At 43.1% G+C, this 18,809-nt stretch overlaps 1 protein-coding gene across 17 annotated transcripts in view; it reads right to left on the reverse strand.

Moving 5' to 3' along the window:
• KIF13A (kinesin family member 13A) overlaps positions 1 to 18,809 on the reverse strand; it is a 228,262-nt gene that overhangs the window by 48,759 nt on the left and 160,694 nt on the right. For 9 of the 17 annotated variants that reach the window (XM_054685622.1, XM_054685618.1, XM_054685620.1 and 6 more), the window contains 5 exons: positions 17,898 to 17,984; positions 17,628 to 17,794; positions 13,653 to 13,772; positions 8,869 to 9,082; positions 609 to 771 (listed from right to left, as the gene is read on the reverse strand). In XM_054685622.1, the coding sequence (XP_054541597.1) occupies positions 609 to 771; positions 8,869 to 9,082; positions 13,653 to 13,772; positions 17,628 to 17,794; positions 17,898 to 17,984 (751 nt within the window). The remainder of the gene's footprint in view (positions 1 to 608; positions 772 to 8,868; positions 9,083 to 13,652; positions 13,773 to 17,627; positions 17,795 to 17,897; positions 17,985 to 18,809) is intronic. The other 8 variants (XM_001170727.5, XM_054685623.1, XM_063812128.1 and 5 more) reach the window with 1 other exon arrangement.

Genomic DNA, 18,809 nt, shown 5'->3' on the forward strand with positions numbered 1-18,809 from the left:
CATGCAGAACATCTGAACCCAGGAGTTCAAGACTAGCCTGGCCAATATGGCAAAACCCTGTCTCTACTAAAAACACAAAAATTAGCTGGGTGTGCTAGTGCGCGCCTGTAATCCCAGCTACTCGGGAGGTTGAGGTAGGAGAATTGCTTGAACCCAGGAGGCGGAGATTGCAGTGAGCTGAGATCATGCCATTGCACTCCAGCCTGGGTGACAGAGCAAGACTCAGTCTAAAAACAAACAAACAAACAAAAAAAACCCTCAGGTACTATAGCCTACATGTATTCCCCCATTTCAGAAAGGGGCATTTACATGCAAAAAAAAGCAGGCAAAATACATGTTTCCAGTTTTATTGTTTTAAAGAAGGCATATAAATTAGGAAGTCCTTCAGCCACTAAAATTTTGTGTATTCTGCTTATTACATATCTAAGAACATCATTTAAATAGCATTCTTATCCAATGAGGTATATAAAGAATGTCTTGAAAAAAATAAACATCTCTGGCTGATATCAGGATCTCCTCAGGCATGTTTCTGGGGTTTCAGTTTTAGATCCTATTTTACAATATTTACTATTGTGCATCTTGCCCTCTCACTTGAAGGACATTCTTACCTTCCTATTGGCACTGAGGTTTGCAGCAGGGATCTGAAGAGTCACTTGGTAATCGGTGAGTTTGCTCATTTCCTCAGCCAGGAAGTTTGCTTCCCTCACCAAGGTGTTAGCTTTAACCAGCTGCTCTCGCAGTTTTGCCAGGCTTTGTCGGAAGAGTTCATCCCTGCAGTGTCATAGAAAAGGAACAAGAAAATCTAAAAGAAAACTGCAATCCCGTTTCTAAGTGAGCATCTTATTAGAAAATGGGAGAAAACTCCTCTCGGGCAGTATTTTTCAAACTATTTTACCAGACTACCTCTCATCCTTCCCTCCTGCCCACAGATGGGCTATCTGTTGAGAGCTACTGATGGGGAGCAAATTGTTGAGCGACTTAACTGAAAACCACGTTTTAAATTATGTAACACGTGAAAACGATCAGATTGTGATATGAGGATGCAAAAAACCAGTACAGGAATCTTTGGGAAAAACAAACGATGATTACGACTTGTGTGTGCTGAGGGAGGGTGGTGGGGCAGGGAGGGGTTGGCAGATGAGAGAAACCTGGAGTTAGGAGAAGAAATTATTTTTCATGACTTCTGCAGTTGGCAAAAGGCATGCGATGGTAAGGTAGTTCTGCAGTAGCAGGAATTCTTCGTTTCAACTCTCTGTACAACATTACTTGCTGATAAAAAGCTTCCCTAATATCCCAGATTGGTCAAAACCCTCTTATATGTTCTCTCAGCCCCATGCCTTTAGCCTCCATAGCATTTGCCATAGTTAGAACTTTTCATTTTTACTCGTATAATTATTTGTTTAATATCTGTCTCCTACTAGGCTGTTAGGTTGCCCCAAGGCAGGGACCATGTCTTTTTTTGCTTGCACTACCCTAGCTCCTGGCCAAGTGCATGACCCATCGTAGGATATTCAAAAAAGACCCACTGAATAAAGAAAAGAGTGCTTCTGGATTTCACATTTGAATCTGGGTTCTAAAGTCACTCCATCTAGCAATTGCTCTGTGCCATATATAACTTCTCTTTTCCACCATTTATACGCCGCAGGAAATGCTTACATCATAGAAAAATAATGAGCTCAAAGCATCTAAATCTCTACTCCTCCTCACTTGTCACCTTAGAAATGACAGAAGACGCATGCTGTGAGGATGCTAAGGTAAACAAAACAGTTTCTTAAAACCATATTACCAGCTGGGGGCAGTGGCTCACGGCTATAATCCCAACACTTTGGGAAGCCGAGGTGGGAGGATCACTTGAGGCCAGGAGTTCAAGACCAGCCTGGGCAACATAGCAAGACCTCATCTCTATTAAAAAAAAAACAAAAAAGGTGATACCATTTTTCCAATCACCCACGCTTAGATTTGTTCAGTCGGCTCAGTCTCTTCTCTTTTCTACAATGTCCAAAAAATAAGCCTATTGATTCTTCCTTTGAAGCATCTCCTAAGTCTCTCTGTGTTTTATCATATCCCTGGCTCAGGGCCCTTACACCCTTCTCAATAATCTCACAGTACCCAGGCTCTTCTTGCTCCACTGCAAGACAGTCCTTATCAAGCCCTGCCTTCCTCAGGCCGTTCCTCGGCTCAAGGCCTTGCAGGGCTCCTCTTCTCCCATAAAATAAATCCCAAACTCCAAATCTGTACCCTCCCACAACCCCTGCCTAATGGTTTTTGAACTTAATTTTCCCTACTCTTCCATAAATCACCTTCTACACCAGTGGTCCCCAACCTTTTTGGCACCAGGGACTAGTTACATGGAAGACAACTTTTCCATGGACCGAGGTTGGGGAAAGGGAGAGTTTTGGGATGACTCAAGTGCATTACATTTATTGTGCCCTTGATTTCTATTATTATATTGTAATAGACAATGAAATAATGATACAGCTCACCATAATGTAGAATCAGTGGGAGCCCTGAGCTCGTTTTCCTACAACTAGACAGTTCCATCTGGGGGTGTTGGTAGACAGTGATAGATCATCAGGCTTCAGACTCTTATAAGGAACATGCAACCTAGATCTCTCGCATGTACAGTTCATAATAGGGTTTGTGCTCCTATGAGAATCTAATGCCACTGCTGATCTGACAGGAGGTGGAGCTCAGGCAGTAATGCAAGCGATGGGGAGCAGCTGTAGACACAGATGAAGCTTCGCTTGCTGGCCCACTATTCACCTCCTGCTGTGCAGCCTGGTTCCTAACAGGCCACGGACCCGTACCAGTTTGTGGTCTGGGGATTGGGGACCCCTGTTCTAGACTACACGAAACAGTTCTTTTGCAGTCTCCCAAATACATCTTAATTCTCTTCCATTGCTTCTCATCTGTTCATGCCAATCTGCCCACCCAAAATGTCCTTCTTACTTTCTCTCTGCTGGTCAAACTCTACCTCTCAAATGCACTTGAAATCAATCCTTCTCCCTGAAAACCTCTGTAGAAGACTCAGCTTCATTAAGTCTCATTTTCCACTGAACAACCAACAAGCTTACTGTGCAGTCTGTCCACTTAGCGATTACATGCTTTTCACTTCAATACATTCACACAATCAATGCATACAATATTTACTAAATACCTACCAGGTGACCACATCATTCTAGGCACTAGGGATACTTCAAAGGATTCCCTGTCCCTTGCAACTCATTTTCCAGGGTAGGAAATAGAAAACAAACAAATAACTATTAATATATAATCCTAACGTTTCCTATTGTTGAAACTGTTCTTTAATTTTCTATGATTTAATTTTTCCACAAATTTATATCTTGTTTCATATTACATTCTAAGTGTACAAAGAGAATAAACGACATCTGTGGCTTTCTTTGTAATTCTCACCAGCGTTTAAATTTACTTGATTCTCAACCCATCAACATTCATGTAGGTAAGAGTCCTTCATTATTTCACAACCCATCAACAATTTACTTAGGTAAGAGTTCCAGCTTCTTATATAACCACATACAATTAATGACATCTTACTTTTATCCAGTGAAACCTGACAAAATCAATAATGCAACTATTCTTGTCTTTGAATGACATTCCCAAAATATCTCATCTTTTTTTTTCTTCCTTCCTTCCTTCTTTCTCTCCCTCCCTTTTTCTTTCTTTCCTTCTCTATCTCTCTTTTTCTTGGAGATAGGGTCTTCCTATGTTGCCCAGGCTGCAGTGCAGTGGCTATTCAGAGGCATGATCACAGTGCACTACAGCTTGAAACTCCTGGGCTCAGGTGATCCTCCTGCCTCAGCCTCTGGAGTAGCTGAGACTATAGGCATGTGCCACTGTACCCGACTTCTACACTTTTCCTTTCTTTTAAGAATTTAAGCCCCAAAGAAAATCAATCTGGAATTAAGGGAAATCAAAAAAATATTTTTAACTATTTAACTGAAAAACACTATGGTTAAAAGCAAACCACCTTCTTTATCAGATACTTTTGTTTTTTAAAATTTAAATATTTTGACTTATTTTAGGTTCAGGGGTACATGCACAGGTTTGTTATACAGGTGAACTCATGACTAAGGGGTTTGATGTATGGATTATTTCATTACCCAGGTAGTAAGCATAGTACTTGGCAGGTTTTTTTTTTTTTTTTTTCCTGAGCCTCTCCCTCCTCCTCCCACAGGCCCCAGTGTCTGTTGTTCCCCTCTTTCTGTCCATCGGTTCCCATGATTTAGCTCTCACTTATCAGTGAGAACACACGGTATCTGGTTTTCTGTTCCTGCATTTGTTTTCTAAGAATGATGGCCGCCAGTTCCATCCATGTTCCTGCAAAGGACACGATCTTGTTGTTTTTCATGGCTGCATAGTATTCCATGGTGTACATGTACCACGTTTTCTTTATCCAGTCTATCGTTGGACATTTAGGTTGATTCCATGTCTCTCCTATTGTGAATAGCACTGCAATGAATATACATGTGCGTGTGTCTTTATGGTAGAACAACTTATATTTCTTTGGGTACATACCCAATAGTGAGATGGCTGGGTGAAATGATAGTTCTGTTTTTAGCTCTTTAAAAAATTGCCGCATTGCTTTCCACAATGATTGAATTAATTTACACTCTCACCAACAGCGTATAAGGGTTCCCTTTTCTTCGCAACTTTGCCAGAATCTGTTATTTTTTGACTTTTTAATAATAGCCATTCTGACTGGTGTGAGATGGTATCTCATTGTGGTTTTGATTTGCATTTCCCTAGTCATTGGTGATAATGAACACTTTTTAATATGCTTTGTTGGCCACATGTATGTCTTCTTTTGAAGACACTTTTGCTTTTATCTTTTATATTGTTTAGTAAATAGAAAGGATATCAATGGGTACAATTATATCAGTTACCCTCAACAGCTAGCTGTTGCTTGGCGTAAAGCCACCAGCTCATAGTAAATGTGTAAAAGGCAGCTCTTCAGAAAAAGGACCATCTGATAACTTTTGTCTGTTTCTTCCAGGTACAATAAAGTATAAAAAGTAACATAACATCTGGTGCAGTGGCTCACGCTTATAATCCCAACACTTTGGGAGGCTGAGGCAGGCGGATCACCTGAGGTCAGGGGTTCGAGACCAGCCTGGCCAACATGGTGACACCTCATCTCTACTAAAAATACAAAAATTAGCCAGGTATTGTGGTGGGCACTTGTAATCCCAGCTACTTGGGAGGCAGAGGTAGGAGAATCGCTTGAACCTGGGAGATGGAGGTTGCAGTGAGCGGATATCATGCCATTGCACTCCAGCCTTGCACTCTAGCCTGGGCAAGAAGAGTGAAACTCCATCTCAGAAAAAAGAGTAATATAAGTAAGATAAATCTTCCTATTTCAGTATCCAGACAGATGAGCAGGTAGCTCCTGGGGAAACTATAATTGACTCTCTTCTCTTTATTTAACATTAACAAGTGCGTGACTGTTGAGAGCCTTGCGCTGCAGGGCAGGGTTCCCTTTTCTCCTCTTGGGAGTCACCTTCCCCGGGTGTGGCCTGTGTTCTGCATCTCATTGCTAGTGAGAGCTGCAGTGTGTGTGTGAGTTACAGGAAGAGCTCTAGAGTCAGAATGCCACGGCTCTGATCCCATCGCCCAATTTACCAGCTAACTGACCATCTGGGTAAATCATTTAACCTCTCAGCCTGAGTTTCCTTATGTGTAAAGGCAGTAGCAGTTGTGAGGATTAGAGGAATACAGGAACAGCAATTAGTACCTGGTACATGGTATAAATGGTCTATAGATGTAAGGTGCTGCTTTTTTTTTTTTTTTTTTTTGAGATGGAGTCTTGCTCTGTTGCCCAGGCTGGAGTGCAGTGGCATGATCTCAGCTCACTGCAAGCTCCGCCTCCCAGGTTCACACCATTCTCCTGCCTCAGTCCCCCGAGTAGCTGGGACTATAGGCGCCCGCCACCACGCCCGGCTAATTTTTGTATTTTTAGTAGAGATGGGGTTTCACCTTGTTAGCCAGGATGGTCTTGATCTCCTGACCTCGTGATCCGCCCGCCTTGGCCTCCCAAAGTGCTGGGATTACAGGCATGAGCTACTGTGCCCGGCTTTTTTTTTTTTTTGAGACAGTCTTGCTCTGTCACCCAGGCTAGAGTGCAGTGGCGTGATCTCAGATCACTGCAACCTCTGCCTCCTGGGTTCAAGCAATTCTTCTGCCTCAACCTCCCGAGTAGCTGGGATTATAGGTGCCCACCACCGCACCTGGCTTATTTTTGTATTTTTAGTAGAGACGGGGTTTCACCATCTTGGCCAGGCTGGTCTTGAACTCCTGACCTCATGATCCACCCGCCTCGGCCTCCCAAAGTGCTGGGATTACAGGCGTGAGCCACCGCGCCCAGCCAGGTGTTGCTTTTATTAGTACTATTAATTATTATCATAACACAGGTGTTATTAGGAGACTGCAGAGAGACCTGGGTTCAAACTCTGTTTTTTTCACTTCCTAGATGGTTGATTAAGGCAGGATATTTAAACTGATTGCCTGACCTATAAGACAGGGATAATAGTTCCTATGGCATACTGCTGCTGGGATGTTAAATAAAAGACTGGACTATGGCAAGAACACAACTGAAGTCTTCAATAGCCTATTGTCCTTATTATGGTAGTGGTGATTATTATTATTACCATTTCCTCCACTGTAGGGTCCAGCCCTACTGGGTCTGTGGATTTTTCTCCTCGTGTGTGGAGATGAGAGATCGTAGAAATAAAGACACAAGACAAAGAGATAGAAGAAAAGACAGCTGGGCCCGGGGGACCACTACCACCTAGACGCAGAGACCGGTAGTGGCCCCGAATGCCTGGCTGCACTGTTATTTATTGGATACAAGAAAAGGGGGCAGGGGAAAGAGTGTGAGCCATCACCAATGACAGGAAGGTCACGCAAGTCATGTGTCCACTGGACAAGGGTCTCTTCCCTGTTTGGCAGCCAAGGCGGAGACAGAGAGAGGACAGCTTACACCATTATTTCTTCTATGTATTTCAAAGACTTTAAGTACTTTCACTAATCCTGTTACTGCTATCTAGAAGGCAGAGCCAGGCGTACAGGGTGGAACATGAAAGCAGACCAGGAGAGTGACCACTGAAGCACAGCATCACAAGGAGACAGTTAGGCCTCCGGATGGCTGCGGGCGGGCCTGACTCATGTCAGGCCTTCCACAAGAGGTGGTGGAGCAGAGTCTTCTCTAACTCCCCCGGGAAAAGGGAGACTCCCTTTCCCAGTCTGCTAAGTAACCAGTGCCTTCCCCAGGCACTGACGCTACTGCTAGACCAAGGCCCACTAGGTAATGGGCGCCTTCTCAGGCACTGGCCTTACCACTAGACCAGGGAGCCCTCCAGTGGCCCTGTTTGGGCGTAACAGAGGGCTTACACTCTTGTCTTCCGGTCACTTCTCACTGTGTCCCTTCAGCTCCTATCTCTGTATGGCTGGTTTTTCCCAGGTGATAACCGTAGAACAAAGATTATTATAATATTGGAATAAAGAGTAATGCTACAAACTAATGATTAATGATATTCATATATAATCATATCTATAATCTATTTCTAGTATAACTATTCTTATTCTATATATTATCTTTATTATACTGGAACAGCTTGTGCCCTTGGTCTCTTGCCTTGGCACCTGGGTGGCTTGCCACCCACACTCCACCACTCTCTCCTTTGAGAGTTCTGATATAAGTATTTTAAAGTCATAAATCTTTTCTTTTAGTCAGGTTCTTTTTTTTTTTTTTTTTTGAGACAAAGTCTCACTCTTGTCACCCAGGCTGGAGTGCAATGGCGCGATCTTGGCTTACTGTAACCATCGCCTCCTGGGTTCAAGCGATTCTCCTGCCTCAGCCTCCCAAGTAGCTGGGATTACAGGCGCCTGCCACCATGCGCTGCTATTTTTTCTTTTTTTTCTGTATTTTTAGTAGAGACAGGGTTTCACCATGTTGGCCAGGCTGGTCTGGAACTCCTGACCTCAGGCGATCCGCTGCCTTGGCCTCCCAAAGTGCTGGGATTACAGGCCTGAGCCACCGCACCTGGCCTGAGTCAGGTCAGGTTCTTCCTGTCACCCAGGCTGGAGTGTGATGGCATGATCGCAGCTCACTAAAGCCTTGATCTCTGGGGCTCAAGTGACCCTCCCTCCTTAGCCTCCCAAGTAGCTGGGATTATAGGCACCAGCTACCATGCCTGGCTAATTTTTTATTTTTTGTAGAGACAAGGTCTCGTTATGTTGCTCAGGCTGGTCTTAAACTCCTGGGCTCAAGCGATCCTCCCAGTGACCTTATAGGCATGCACCACCACGTCTGGGTAATTTTTACTTTTTGTAGAGACAAGGTCTCACTATGTTGCCTGGGCTGGATTCAAACTCCTGGGCTTAAGTGATCTTCCCGCCTCAGCCTCCCCAAGTGCTAGGATTACAGGTATGAGCCACTGCACCCAGCTATAAATCTTAAACTTTCACATTTAGTAGATTAATCAGCACTGAAGTTGTATTTAAATAGATTCAAAAGTATGAGAAATAAGAAAAAAAATGCTTTTGTGTTAAAGAAATTATTCAAACTTTCTAAATTTCAATACATACCTGATTAACCCTTGCAACTTGGCACTATTTTTATTGAAGGGTAAAGGGTTTGGGGGTAGGAGGGGTCTTTAACAGCTAACATTATAGTAAACATACTTAGGGTGGACAATATTTGTGAAAGGAAAAGCTAATTGGCAATATCACGTATGGGATTAAGAGTTCTCTTGTTGCTAGGTTTGTCTCTGACATGTCTCAAAAACCCCTCCCTCAAAGACCCACGGCCTTGGGGCCTTGACTCTGGGCTGCCCGCACTGCAGTTCTTACCTCTCTTCTGCCCACTGGGTCACCTTCTGCTGCGCTGTCTGGCTGCTGTAGGCCAGGCGGTCAGGGCCGCTACTCTGTGGCTGCCTGTCGGGGGAGAGCTGCTGGCGGAGTTGCTCCAGTTCCCGCTCATACATGAGCCGCTGCTCCTCTAGGGCACTTCTCTTTTCTTCTAGGTATTGTTTCTCCAGGACCTGAACCACATTTTGAACTGGGTCTAGTGAGCCAAGAGACAAGGCAAGGTGTCTTAGTGGCGGCTAAAACAAGCATTCATGCCAGGCACTGCAGCCTGTGGGGGGCTTCCTCTAGCAAGGAATCTAGCCAGTCAATACGCTTTTTGTGAGAGGCCTGAGGGGCCACATCAGGGAAATCCTCTCAAATTCCTTGTTACAGACATTGCAGATAAATGCCCTTTATAAGTATACATTCTCCACATCCTCTATGTTACTTTCTTCAATTTGATGAGCTCATCCTAACGTTTAGATAAATCATTAACCTACTACCAGCAGATGGGGGAAGAGAGAGGAATGTGATCTTATCCACTGGGAAGAAAAACTTCACGAAATCTAGGACAATTCCAAACACAGAAGCACATAAGATTTGATCTTTCTTTATGGTAATTCATTTCTATGTCCATTTAATATCAGTTTTGGTATACGACAAAGATTTATGACTTTCACCACAAATCCTATTACTATTGAATTTCTCTAAGTGGGAGGAAACTTACAGATCACAGCACATGTTTGAAAATATTGCTTAAGGATATGGTCTGGCAATTTCTCAGACTAGTATCTAAAAGGACAATTCACTTGCAAAAATAATAAAAACCTGTTTCTAACATCTCACGTTTACAGACACAGAGCTCACCACCATGCACATGGGTGAAAAGGTATAGATGTACTAACAGATCTTGCTCCAATGAGCTACCGTGATGGTTGTGGTATAGGTAAATCCTAATGGGCTGGGCAGGACATCAACTTGGTAATGACCAATGAGCTGGATACTGTGGAGAAAGATCAAGGCTCTGGGTCACATGTACAAAAGGAGAAAGTTACTGACATCACTAAGTGAGGACAGTGTAGGGAAGGAGAATGTTAGACAATCTCAATAGTAGAACAAGAAAATCATCATCACAGTTAATATTTCCCAGAACTATATTGGACTGAGAGATGCATTCTCAGACCAGCCTGGGACATGATTTTCTCCTTGTACATTCACACATTTGCCTGCTATTCAGTGCCATTTATGCTGTATTCCCACACATTGGCACTCAGTTTAATTTCCAGAAAAGAAGCTGAAAATTAAAGTGACTCAGGAGGAATTTTTATATTACCTGATGATTGCTATTGACTGGTTTTTCCAAGATACCCTATCAACTTGTAAAATACACATGTAAATTGTAATAATTTTCTATATTAGCATTAAGAGAAAAAGATAGCATGTTAGCTTCAAAAAATAAAGTTAAATAATTCAAAACAAAAAGAATCAATTTTTTTAAAATCACAAGAAAAGCTCAGTATAGATGAGTTGTTTTAATAAAAATGACAACCACAATGGCAACAATAACTCTACTAGCTCCTGGCTACATCGCAAGTAGAGGTTCTATCTGCTTTGCATGCATCACTTCATGAAAGCTTTGCAACAAGCCTAAGTGTGGATATCATCCCGATTTTAAAAATGAGGAAACTGGGGCTCAAAAAGGCTAAACAGCTGATCTACATCACGTAGCTACAAAGTGACAGGGTCAGGTTTTTAACTCAGATAACTAACTAATTGGCTGGGGTAGGACATTCACTTGGTAATACTTGATGTGGTACTCTTACCCCCAATGTTTTGCTTACAATTAGTATTCTGTGAAAGAGTGATACTTTTGAAAAAGATACTGTTTTATTGATATAAAATTCTAAAATTCAGCATGTTTTCAAAGAAGCAAAATAGTTCTCTTTGTAGAGTCCTGACATGAGTTCCTAAAATATATCACTTTTTTTTTTTTTTTTTTTTTTTGAGACGGAGTTTCGCTCTGTTGCCCGGGCTGGAGTGCAGTGGCGCGATCTCGGCTCACTGCAAGCTCCACCTCCCAGGTTCAAGCCATTCTCCTGCCTCGGCCTCCCCAGTAGCTGGGACTACAGGTGCCCACCATGCCAGGCTAATTTTTTGTATTTTTAGTAGAGATGGGGTTTCACCGTGTTAGCCAGGATGGTCTCGATCTCCTGACCTCATGACCTAAAATATATCACCTAAAAAGCTGATGGAAAATAAACTGGGGGCCAGGCGTGGTGGCTCACGCCTGTAATCCCAGCATTTCGGGAAGCTGAGGTGGGCGATCACTTGAAGTCAGGAGTTCAAGATCTGCCTGGCCAACGTGATGAGACCCTATCTCTACTACAAACACAAAAACTAGTCAGGCGTGGTGGCATGTGCCTGTAGTCCCAGCTACTTGGGAGGCTGGGGCAGGAGAATTGCTTGAACCCAGAGGCGGAGGTGGTAGTGAGCTGAGATCGTGCCACTGCACTCCAGCCTGGGCAACAGAGTGAGACTCCATCTCAAAAAAAGAAAGAAAAGAATATAAACTGGGGGAAAAAACCCAAACCAAAAAACAAACAAAAAATCTTATGCAAACATAGATCCTGGGTGGGTAAAACATTATCTATATAATAACAACCTATGTATTCCTAAGCATCAGAACTTCTGACAAACTCCTATAACTTCTAAAAAAAATATGAGAAATATGGTAAAATTTTTTTGAGGGCATCTGAAGACATTTTAAATGTAAGCTCTAGAGAAGAAAAGTTCTTTCAGAATTAAAAAAATATATACACATATTTCTCAAACAGTATATAGGCTCTGGGTTTAAAAAAGAAAGGACAGGGTGCTACAGTACTTGCCATCCATTTATATTTAGATGGAGCCCAACTGTCCTAACAGTGTTTATAAATCTTTTCCAGAGAAGCTGGAAAACACACCGTTTTATAAAACTGCATTATAGGGTTTTTGCTACGAGATACTGAATAAGATATATAATCCACATTTCCATTGTTAGTCAGTAGTGCAGAAACACACATGATCCCAAATGACTGAGGCAGAGGGGATCTCACCCCAAGGTTCCATGCTGACACAGGCCACGTGAGTGAGGCTATTTGAAACTGCACCAGCAGCTGTCATGACACAGCACTACCACTACTCACTAGGCGTGATGAGTGGCCACAAATTGAAGTGCAAATACAGAAGACAGAGCAACTCAATCCGTCCTTCCTCTGAGACTCCCACAGTAGAGTCTTGTAAGCCCCATTCCCGAACTCCCAGATCCGCCCTCACCACACACAGCTACGGTGGAGGTCTAGGGGCTGGGTTTTTGTTCCGCCTCTGATCCCTAACATTAGTCTGCAAACACCTTTCTCACGGACATCTTTGATGACATTTTCTTTTCAAATCAATTAACCAGTTTCAAGTCTTTACCCCACACACAGCATATTTTAAAACAGACCATCCAAATCAGCAAGTCGATCTGACTCTATGATGTGGCCCAGGACGGAAGCCAAAGATTATTCAGCCCTTTCTCAAAATACCAACCAAATATCAAGAGATTGTCCACAGGTTTATTTTTCCTATCATTTTCCTTCTCTTGAATGAACTGTTTTAAATAGTGAGCCAGGTGCCCAAAGCCAAGATCTCAAAGAAGTAAGTATTTTAGGAAAAAAGAAAGGACCACGTTTACTTTGGGCATAGCACTTTCTCGTCCTCATTAGTTTCTTCTTTACTTAGTAGGTAACTATGCAATGAGCTCAAACCGACCCATCATCCCAAGAATGGAAAAGAAAAAATGGTGGTGGTAGTGGTGCTGGTAGCGGGGTATTTATATAAGAAAGAGAATTAGAATTAATTAACACCAAAATGTCTAAAAAACTGAATTGAGGGGAAATAGATCTTTGGAGAAAAAAAGAACTATTTGATCCCAGATGGAACAAACTGGCACTACGCATGACCCTTTGTCAGCCCCTTAATTGTTCTTTATTTTTAAAATGTTTTGTAGAGATGAAGGCTCACTATGTTGCCCAGGCTGGTCTCGAACTCCTGGCCTCAAGCAATCCTCCCACTTTGGCTTCCCAAAGTGCTGGGATTACAGGAGAGAGCCATTGCGCTTGGCAAAGTTGCACTTTTAGAGCTGCCATTGACATTGAAAAAAGAGATGATTCTTATTTTGTCTGATTCCTATTTCAAACCCCTGGGAAGAAGGCATTATTGTCCACAAATACTAGGTTTCTTTTTACTTTTAATTCAAATGAATTGGATTTTAGATCAGTATTTACTCTAGAAACTAAAAAAATACATTAATCTTACCTATTACTGGGATACTGTAGGTGAATATATATCTGGAAGTACTACTGACCTGAACTGCTCTGCTGTCAACAGCAACAAAGCCATCAATAACAGCAGTAATAATACCAATAATACTTTTCAGTGCTGTTGCACACATACAGAATAGCTGCTGTTAGAGTTTAACCAAAATCTGGGAGGCAAATGGAATTGGGACATGGTGTGTGTGTGTGTGTGTGTGTGTGTGTGTGTGTGTGTGTGTGTGTGTGTGTGTGTTGGGGGTGGGGTGTTCATAATTGAAAAGGAACATTCCTCAATGAAGAATACAGAACACCTTCATCAGCCAGAAAACTCCAGCTTCTTCCCAATCATGTTAGTTAGATTTTTGCCAAAGCATGGAGCATGAGCATCAATCAGCAGCACTGCTAAAAACCAGCCAAGCTCCCTCATGCCAATGCCAATCAGTTAAAAACCTTTATCCCAGTGTTTGTGGAGGAGCTTCGTCTGAAACCACATGAGAGGAAAGAGGATCTTCAAATAAGACCACCAAGGGGATGACCACCAGGCAGACAGGCTTATTATCGGGAAGCCACCTAGCAGTAGAGGGCAATCACAGTGAACACCGTCCAGCCACCGGCACATCAGCACTTGCATCAGAGACTGTGTGTATGCCCCAAAGGGAAGCTCCACTGGAACTGGGTAAAGGATGGGGTAGCGGGAAACATGACTTCTTCTTTTTTTTTTTTTTTTTGTGATGAAGTCTTGCTCTGTCACCCAGGTTGAAGTGCAATGGTGCGATCTCAGCTCTAACTGCGGCCTCCACCTCCCAGGTTCAGGTGGTGCTCCTGTCTCAGCCTCCTGAATAGCTGAGACTACAGGCACACATCACTACACCTGGCTAAATTTTTGTATTTTTAAGACAGACTGGGATTCACCATGTTGGCTAGGGTGGTCTCGAACTCCTGACCTCAAGTGATCCGTCCACCTCAGCCTCCCAAAGTGCTGGGATTACAAGCATGAGCCACTGCACCCAGCCATAAATATGACTTCAATATGGACAAAATCAACACTGGAGAGCAAGGCCTGATCTGGGATACAAAAGAATAATTCATGTTAACACTGTGCACCAGGCCACTGATGACTCCAATTGGTTTGGCTGAGAGGATCAGAGGAATTAACAAATGCTTACTAAATACTCATTGATTATTGAAGGAGTTAATTTATATATAAGAAGGTAGTAATTGATTCAAATAAGGAACCTGTGATCTTGGAGGGCTAAATGATTAAACTGATACCACCTGTAAACTGCAGAGTTAGCGACTAGAGATGTCTAGATTCTGTAACGTCCACTGAAGCAATGAGCTGTCTCCAATGGGAGTTCCTCCACCTGGAGTTTGGAGTCTGCATCCTCCTGAACACCCTATATCCACTCAGGCTTCCAAAAGATCACTCACAGCAGACTTGTTGCTCAGTTAGGTTGTTAAATAACCCATTAATGTGATTCTGATGTCTGAACGTCACTTCGAAATGTCTCTGGGATTCCTCCCAATTGGTGGGGAAGTAACAGAGTGGAATGAATCTTGATTCCTAGCTATGGTCCACCCTGCGCTGCAGGGCCAAAAGCCCCAGTGGCTAATCTTAACACTCTACTCTTACTGTTTAAAGACAGAAATTGCCAAACTTTCTCATAAAGTTGTTTTTTCCTACTTTTTTCTTCATGGTTCTATACTTTTTTTTTTTTTTTTTGGAGACAGAGTTTCGCTCTTATTGCCCAGGCTGGAGTGCAATGGCACCATCTCGGATCACTGCAACCTCCACCTCCCGGGTTCAAGTGATTCTCCTGCCTCAGCTTCCTGGGTAGCTGGGATTACAGGCACCTGCCACCATGCCTGGCTAAATTTTTATTTTTTAATTTTTAGTAAAGACGGGGTTTCACCATGTTGGCCAGGCTGGTCTTGCAGGTGAGCCACCTGCCTCAGCCTCCCAAAGTGCTGGGATTACAGGCATTAGCCACCGTGCCTGGCCCCTATACTCTTTATATAAATACATTACACTTGTTTTTCACAGTCTGGCTGGCTGGCTGTCTTTCTCTCTCTCCCCGCCCCCCACTTCCCCCTCTGTGCCTTCCTCCCTCTCTTTTTCCTTCCTTCCTTTCTTTCCTTTCTTTTTTTGAAACAGACTCTCGCTCTGTTGCTCAGGCTGGAGTGTAGTCGTGTGATCTTGGCTCACTGCAACCTCTGCCTCTCAGGTTCAAGTGATTCTTGTGCTCCGGCCTCCCAAGTAACTAGGATTTCAGGCACGCACCACCACACCTGGCTAATTTTTGTATTTTTAGTAGAGACAGGGTTTCACCACGTTAGCCAGGCTGGTCTCGAACTCCCGGCCTCAAGTAATCTGCCTGCCTCAGCCTCCCAAAGTGCTGGGATTACAGGTGCAAACCACCATGCCTGGCTAATTTCTGTATTTTTAGTAGAGATGGAGTTTCACTATGTTGCCCAGGCTGGTCTCCAAGTCCTGGCCTCAAGCTATCTTCCCGTCTCGGCCTCCCAAAGTGCTGGGATTACAGATGTGAGCCACCATGCCTGGCGTTTAATTTAAATTTCTTTTTTTTATTTTTGATAAGAAGTCTCATTCTGTCGCCCAGGCTGCAGTGCAGTGATGCGATCTTGGCTCAACCTCTGCCTCCTGGGTTCAAGCAATTCTCCTGCCTCAGCCTTCCGAGTAGCTGGGATTACAGCCATGTGCCACCATGCCTCGCTAACTTTTGTATTTTTTGGAGATATGGGGTTTTGCCATGTTGGTCAGGCTAGTCTCAAACTCCTGACCTCAGGTGATCTGCCCACCTGGGCCTCCCGAAGTGCTGCGATTTACAGGCATGAGCCACCACACCTGGCCCTACATTGCATTTTTATAATTAAAAAAAGAGGCCCCCTAGGCAAAAACTTCATAAACAGAAATCAATGAAAAGGCCAAAAGCTTTATTCCTGCAACAGAATCCCCAATTTGATATGCCAGAGATCTGATAATTCTCTCACCATGTGCTTGCCTTGGCAGCACATATGCCACAATTCTCTATGCTCAAATTCTTCCCAGATAGGCTCAAAGAGTAAAGTGAGAAAGCCAATGTTTAAGGGAAGAGCTCAACTGTGAAAAACAAAATGCTCGGCTGGGCGTGGTGGCTCACGCCTGTAATCCCAGCACTTTGGGAGGCCAAGACAGGCGGATCACGAGGTCGGGAGATTGAGACCATCCTGCCTTAACACGGTGAAACCCCGTCTCTACTAAAAATACAAAAAAATTAGCCAGGTGTGGTCACGGGCGCCTGTGGTCCCAGCTACTTGGGAGGCTGAGGCAGGAGAACGGCGTGAACCTGGGAGGTGGAGCTTGCAGTGAACCGAGATCGTGCCACCGCACTCCAGCCTGGGCGACAGAGAGAGACTCCGTCTCAAAAAAAAACAAAACAAAACACCAAAATGCTCTTCAAGCCCCCTGTCAGGTAGAGGCTGCCTGTCTTAGGGCCCTCAGGGCCCTGGAGGTCCACCCTGGTTCAAGTTAGGGAACCTCAGGTGCCCCAAGATCAGATGAATGAGAAGGAGAGGTTGGACTGAGCCTACAAACTACCTTTCTCAGGTACCCCTAAACAGCCTCAGTTTTATCCTCATAAAATCATTCTAGTCCCAGAAATGTCATCTTGTGGTTGGTAACAGGTGAACATTGCTTCTGGCTTCTAAGTCCCAGTCATCAAATCTAGCAATTAAGACACTGGGAGATGGGAAAAGAAAGGGCAGATTTATAAAACAGCAAAAAAGGAAAGAATTTGGTGTCTATTTTATTTAATGCAGGCAGGTGTGTATAGGCACAGAATAAGAAAGAAAAGGTAAAGGAACACGGACTTTTAGATGTGAAACTTGGTATAAGTCAAATAAAGAGGCTATAAAGCATTTCATTTTCACTATCATTTTTGTAAAAGTGATCTGGGCTTATTAAATAAATATCTTTGGGGTAAAATTTCCAATTGAGTTTACACTAAAATGCTGTGACTTTTATCTTTCCATAGATTATATTTGAAATTCCTGAATTTATATTCTGTTGGGGATTTTCACATTCTCAAGGATTCAGATATGACAGGCTCGATGATGAGAAATTTGGTAAGGAATTTTGTCAAAATCATTCAGTACTCTAGGCCCATGGAAATGTCACCACAATTCGCTTGGGAATAAGAGGTCTCAAAAACGGGACCATCCATATCCTCGTTGTAACTGAGGGAGAAGACCATCTCCCCCACATCTTGTCATTAGTTATTCACTGATGGCCTTTTAAAGAAATGAGCAGTTTTATGTGTTTAAAATGTGGAATGCGGAATGACACCTGATGCATGCTTATCCCTCACTGAATGATGTGAGGTGAGGACATGCCCAAGGCGCTGGAACACAGAGTGAGGGTCTTACCATTACTATTCAGGGTTTTCATGATAACTTCCATCTGTGCAAATTCATAGTTATAGTCTGGTTCAGAGGAAGCCTCACTGGCTGCATCCAGGTCATGCTCTGGCGGGCCCGTTTCTTTTTCAAAGTCTTTCAACCAATCTCGACGTTTCCTCTTAGGTAAGTTTATTCTGTGGGGTTTTTCACCATTAGAGAAAATCAACTTGTTTTACACTTAAATAGATAACAGAAAAAATGTATACGAAAATATATTACAGAACACAAAGATGTTACCTAAAAAAGTGATTATTTCCCCATAGGATTCGGTCACCATGCCACAGCTGGGTGGTACTGCACACAAGGGTGCCGTTCACACAGGACCTGGGAGAACACGAGGGAAAATACCAGGTAAATGGGAAGGAGCACAAGACCTTGTCCTGGTAGCCAAAGAGATAACTAGGGGAGCTTTCTCTTAATAAATGCATTCCAACTAACGCTTAAAGAAGGAAGAGCAGAATGTGTAACCACTATGAAAACACACAATCTAAGCCATGAGGACCAAGGGCTGCCAACACCCCTCAGAGAATGACAACCTGACATGATGCACTCCTGATGGAGACAGAAAGCACCACCCATGGCTATTCTTGTCAAAATTTGAGCTGAACCTGATCAAGCTTCCACATTTAAATGCCAATTTAGGAAATACAGAGAACAATGGAGGATGTGAAATGATGCCATGGGATGCAGTGAGCAAAATCCTGACTGTGGGAACCTCTAGGATCAACAATGAGGTGACTTCAACAAATAAAATGCAAGGAAGAAGAGAGAGAGGCAGAGAGAGACAGGGATAAACACACACACACACAGAAGAGAGGAAGAGGAAACCCATTTGTTAAAAGAGATCTAAGAGGAATACTATAAAACAATGGTAGGATCTTATCTGGATCCTAATTTCAAGAAACAACTGAAAAAGAAAACTGATGAGACAACTGGGGAAATCTGAACACTGACTGGCTATATGAAGATTAGTAACGAATTATTATTAATTATTTTAGGTATGATGATATTGAAACTATATTTAAGAATCTTCATCTTTTAGAGAGACATAGTGAGATATTTATAGATACAATGTTATAAAATCTGGAATCTACTTTAAAATAATTTTTTTTTCTGGGCATGGTGGTGGACGCCTGTAATCCCAGCTAC

The sequence above is a fragment of the Pan troglodytes genome, chromosome 5 (assembly GCF_028858775.2).
Source record: "Pan troglodytes isolate AG18354 chromosome 5, NHGRI_mPanTro3-v2.0_pri, whole genome shotgun sequence".
Lineage (NCBI taxonomy): Eukaryota > Metazoa > Chordata > Mammalia > Primates > Hominidae > Pan > Pan troglodytes.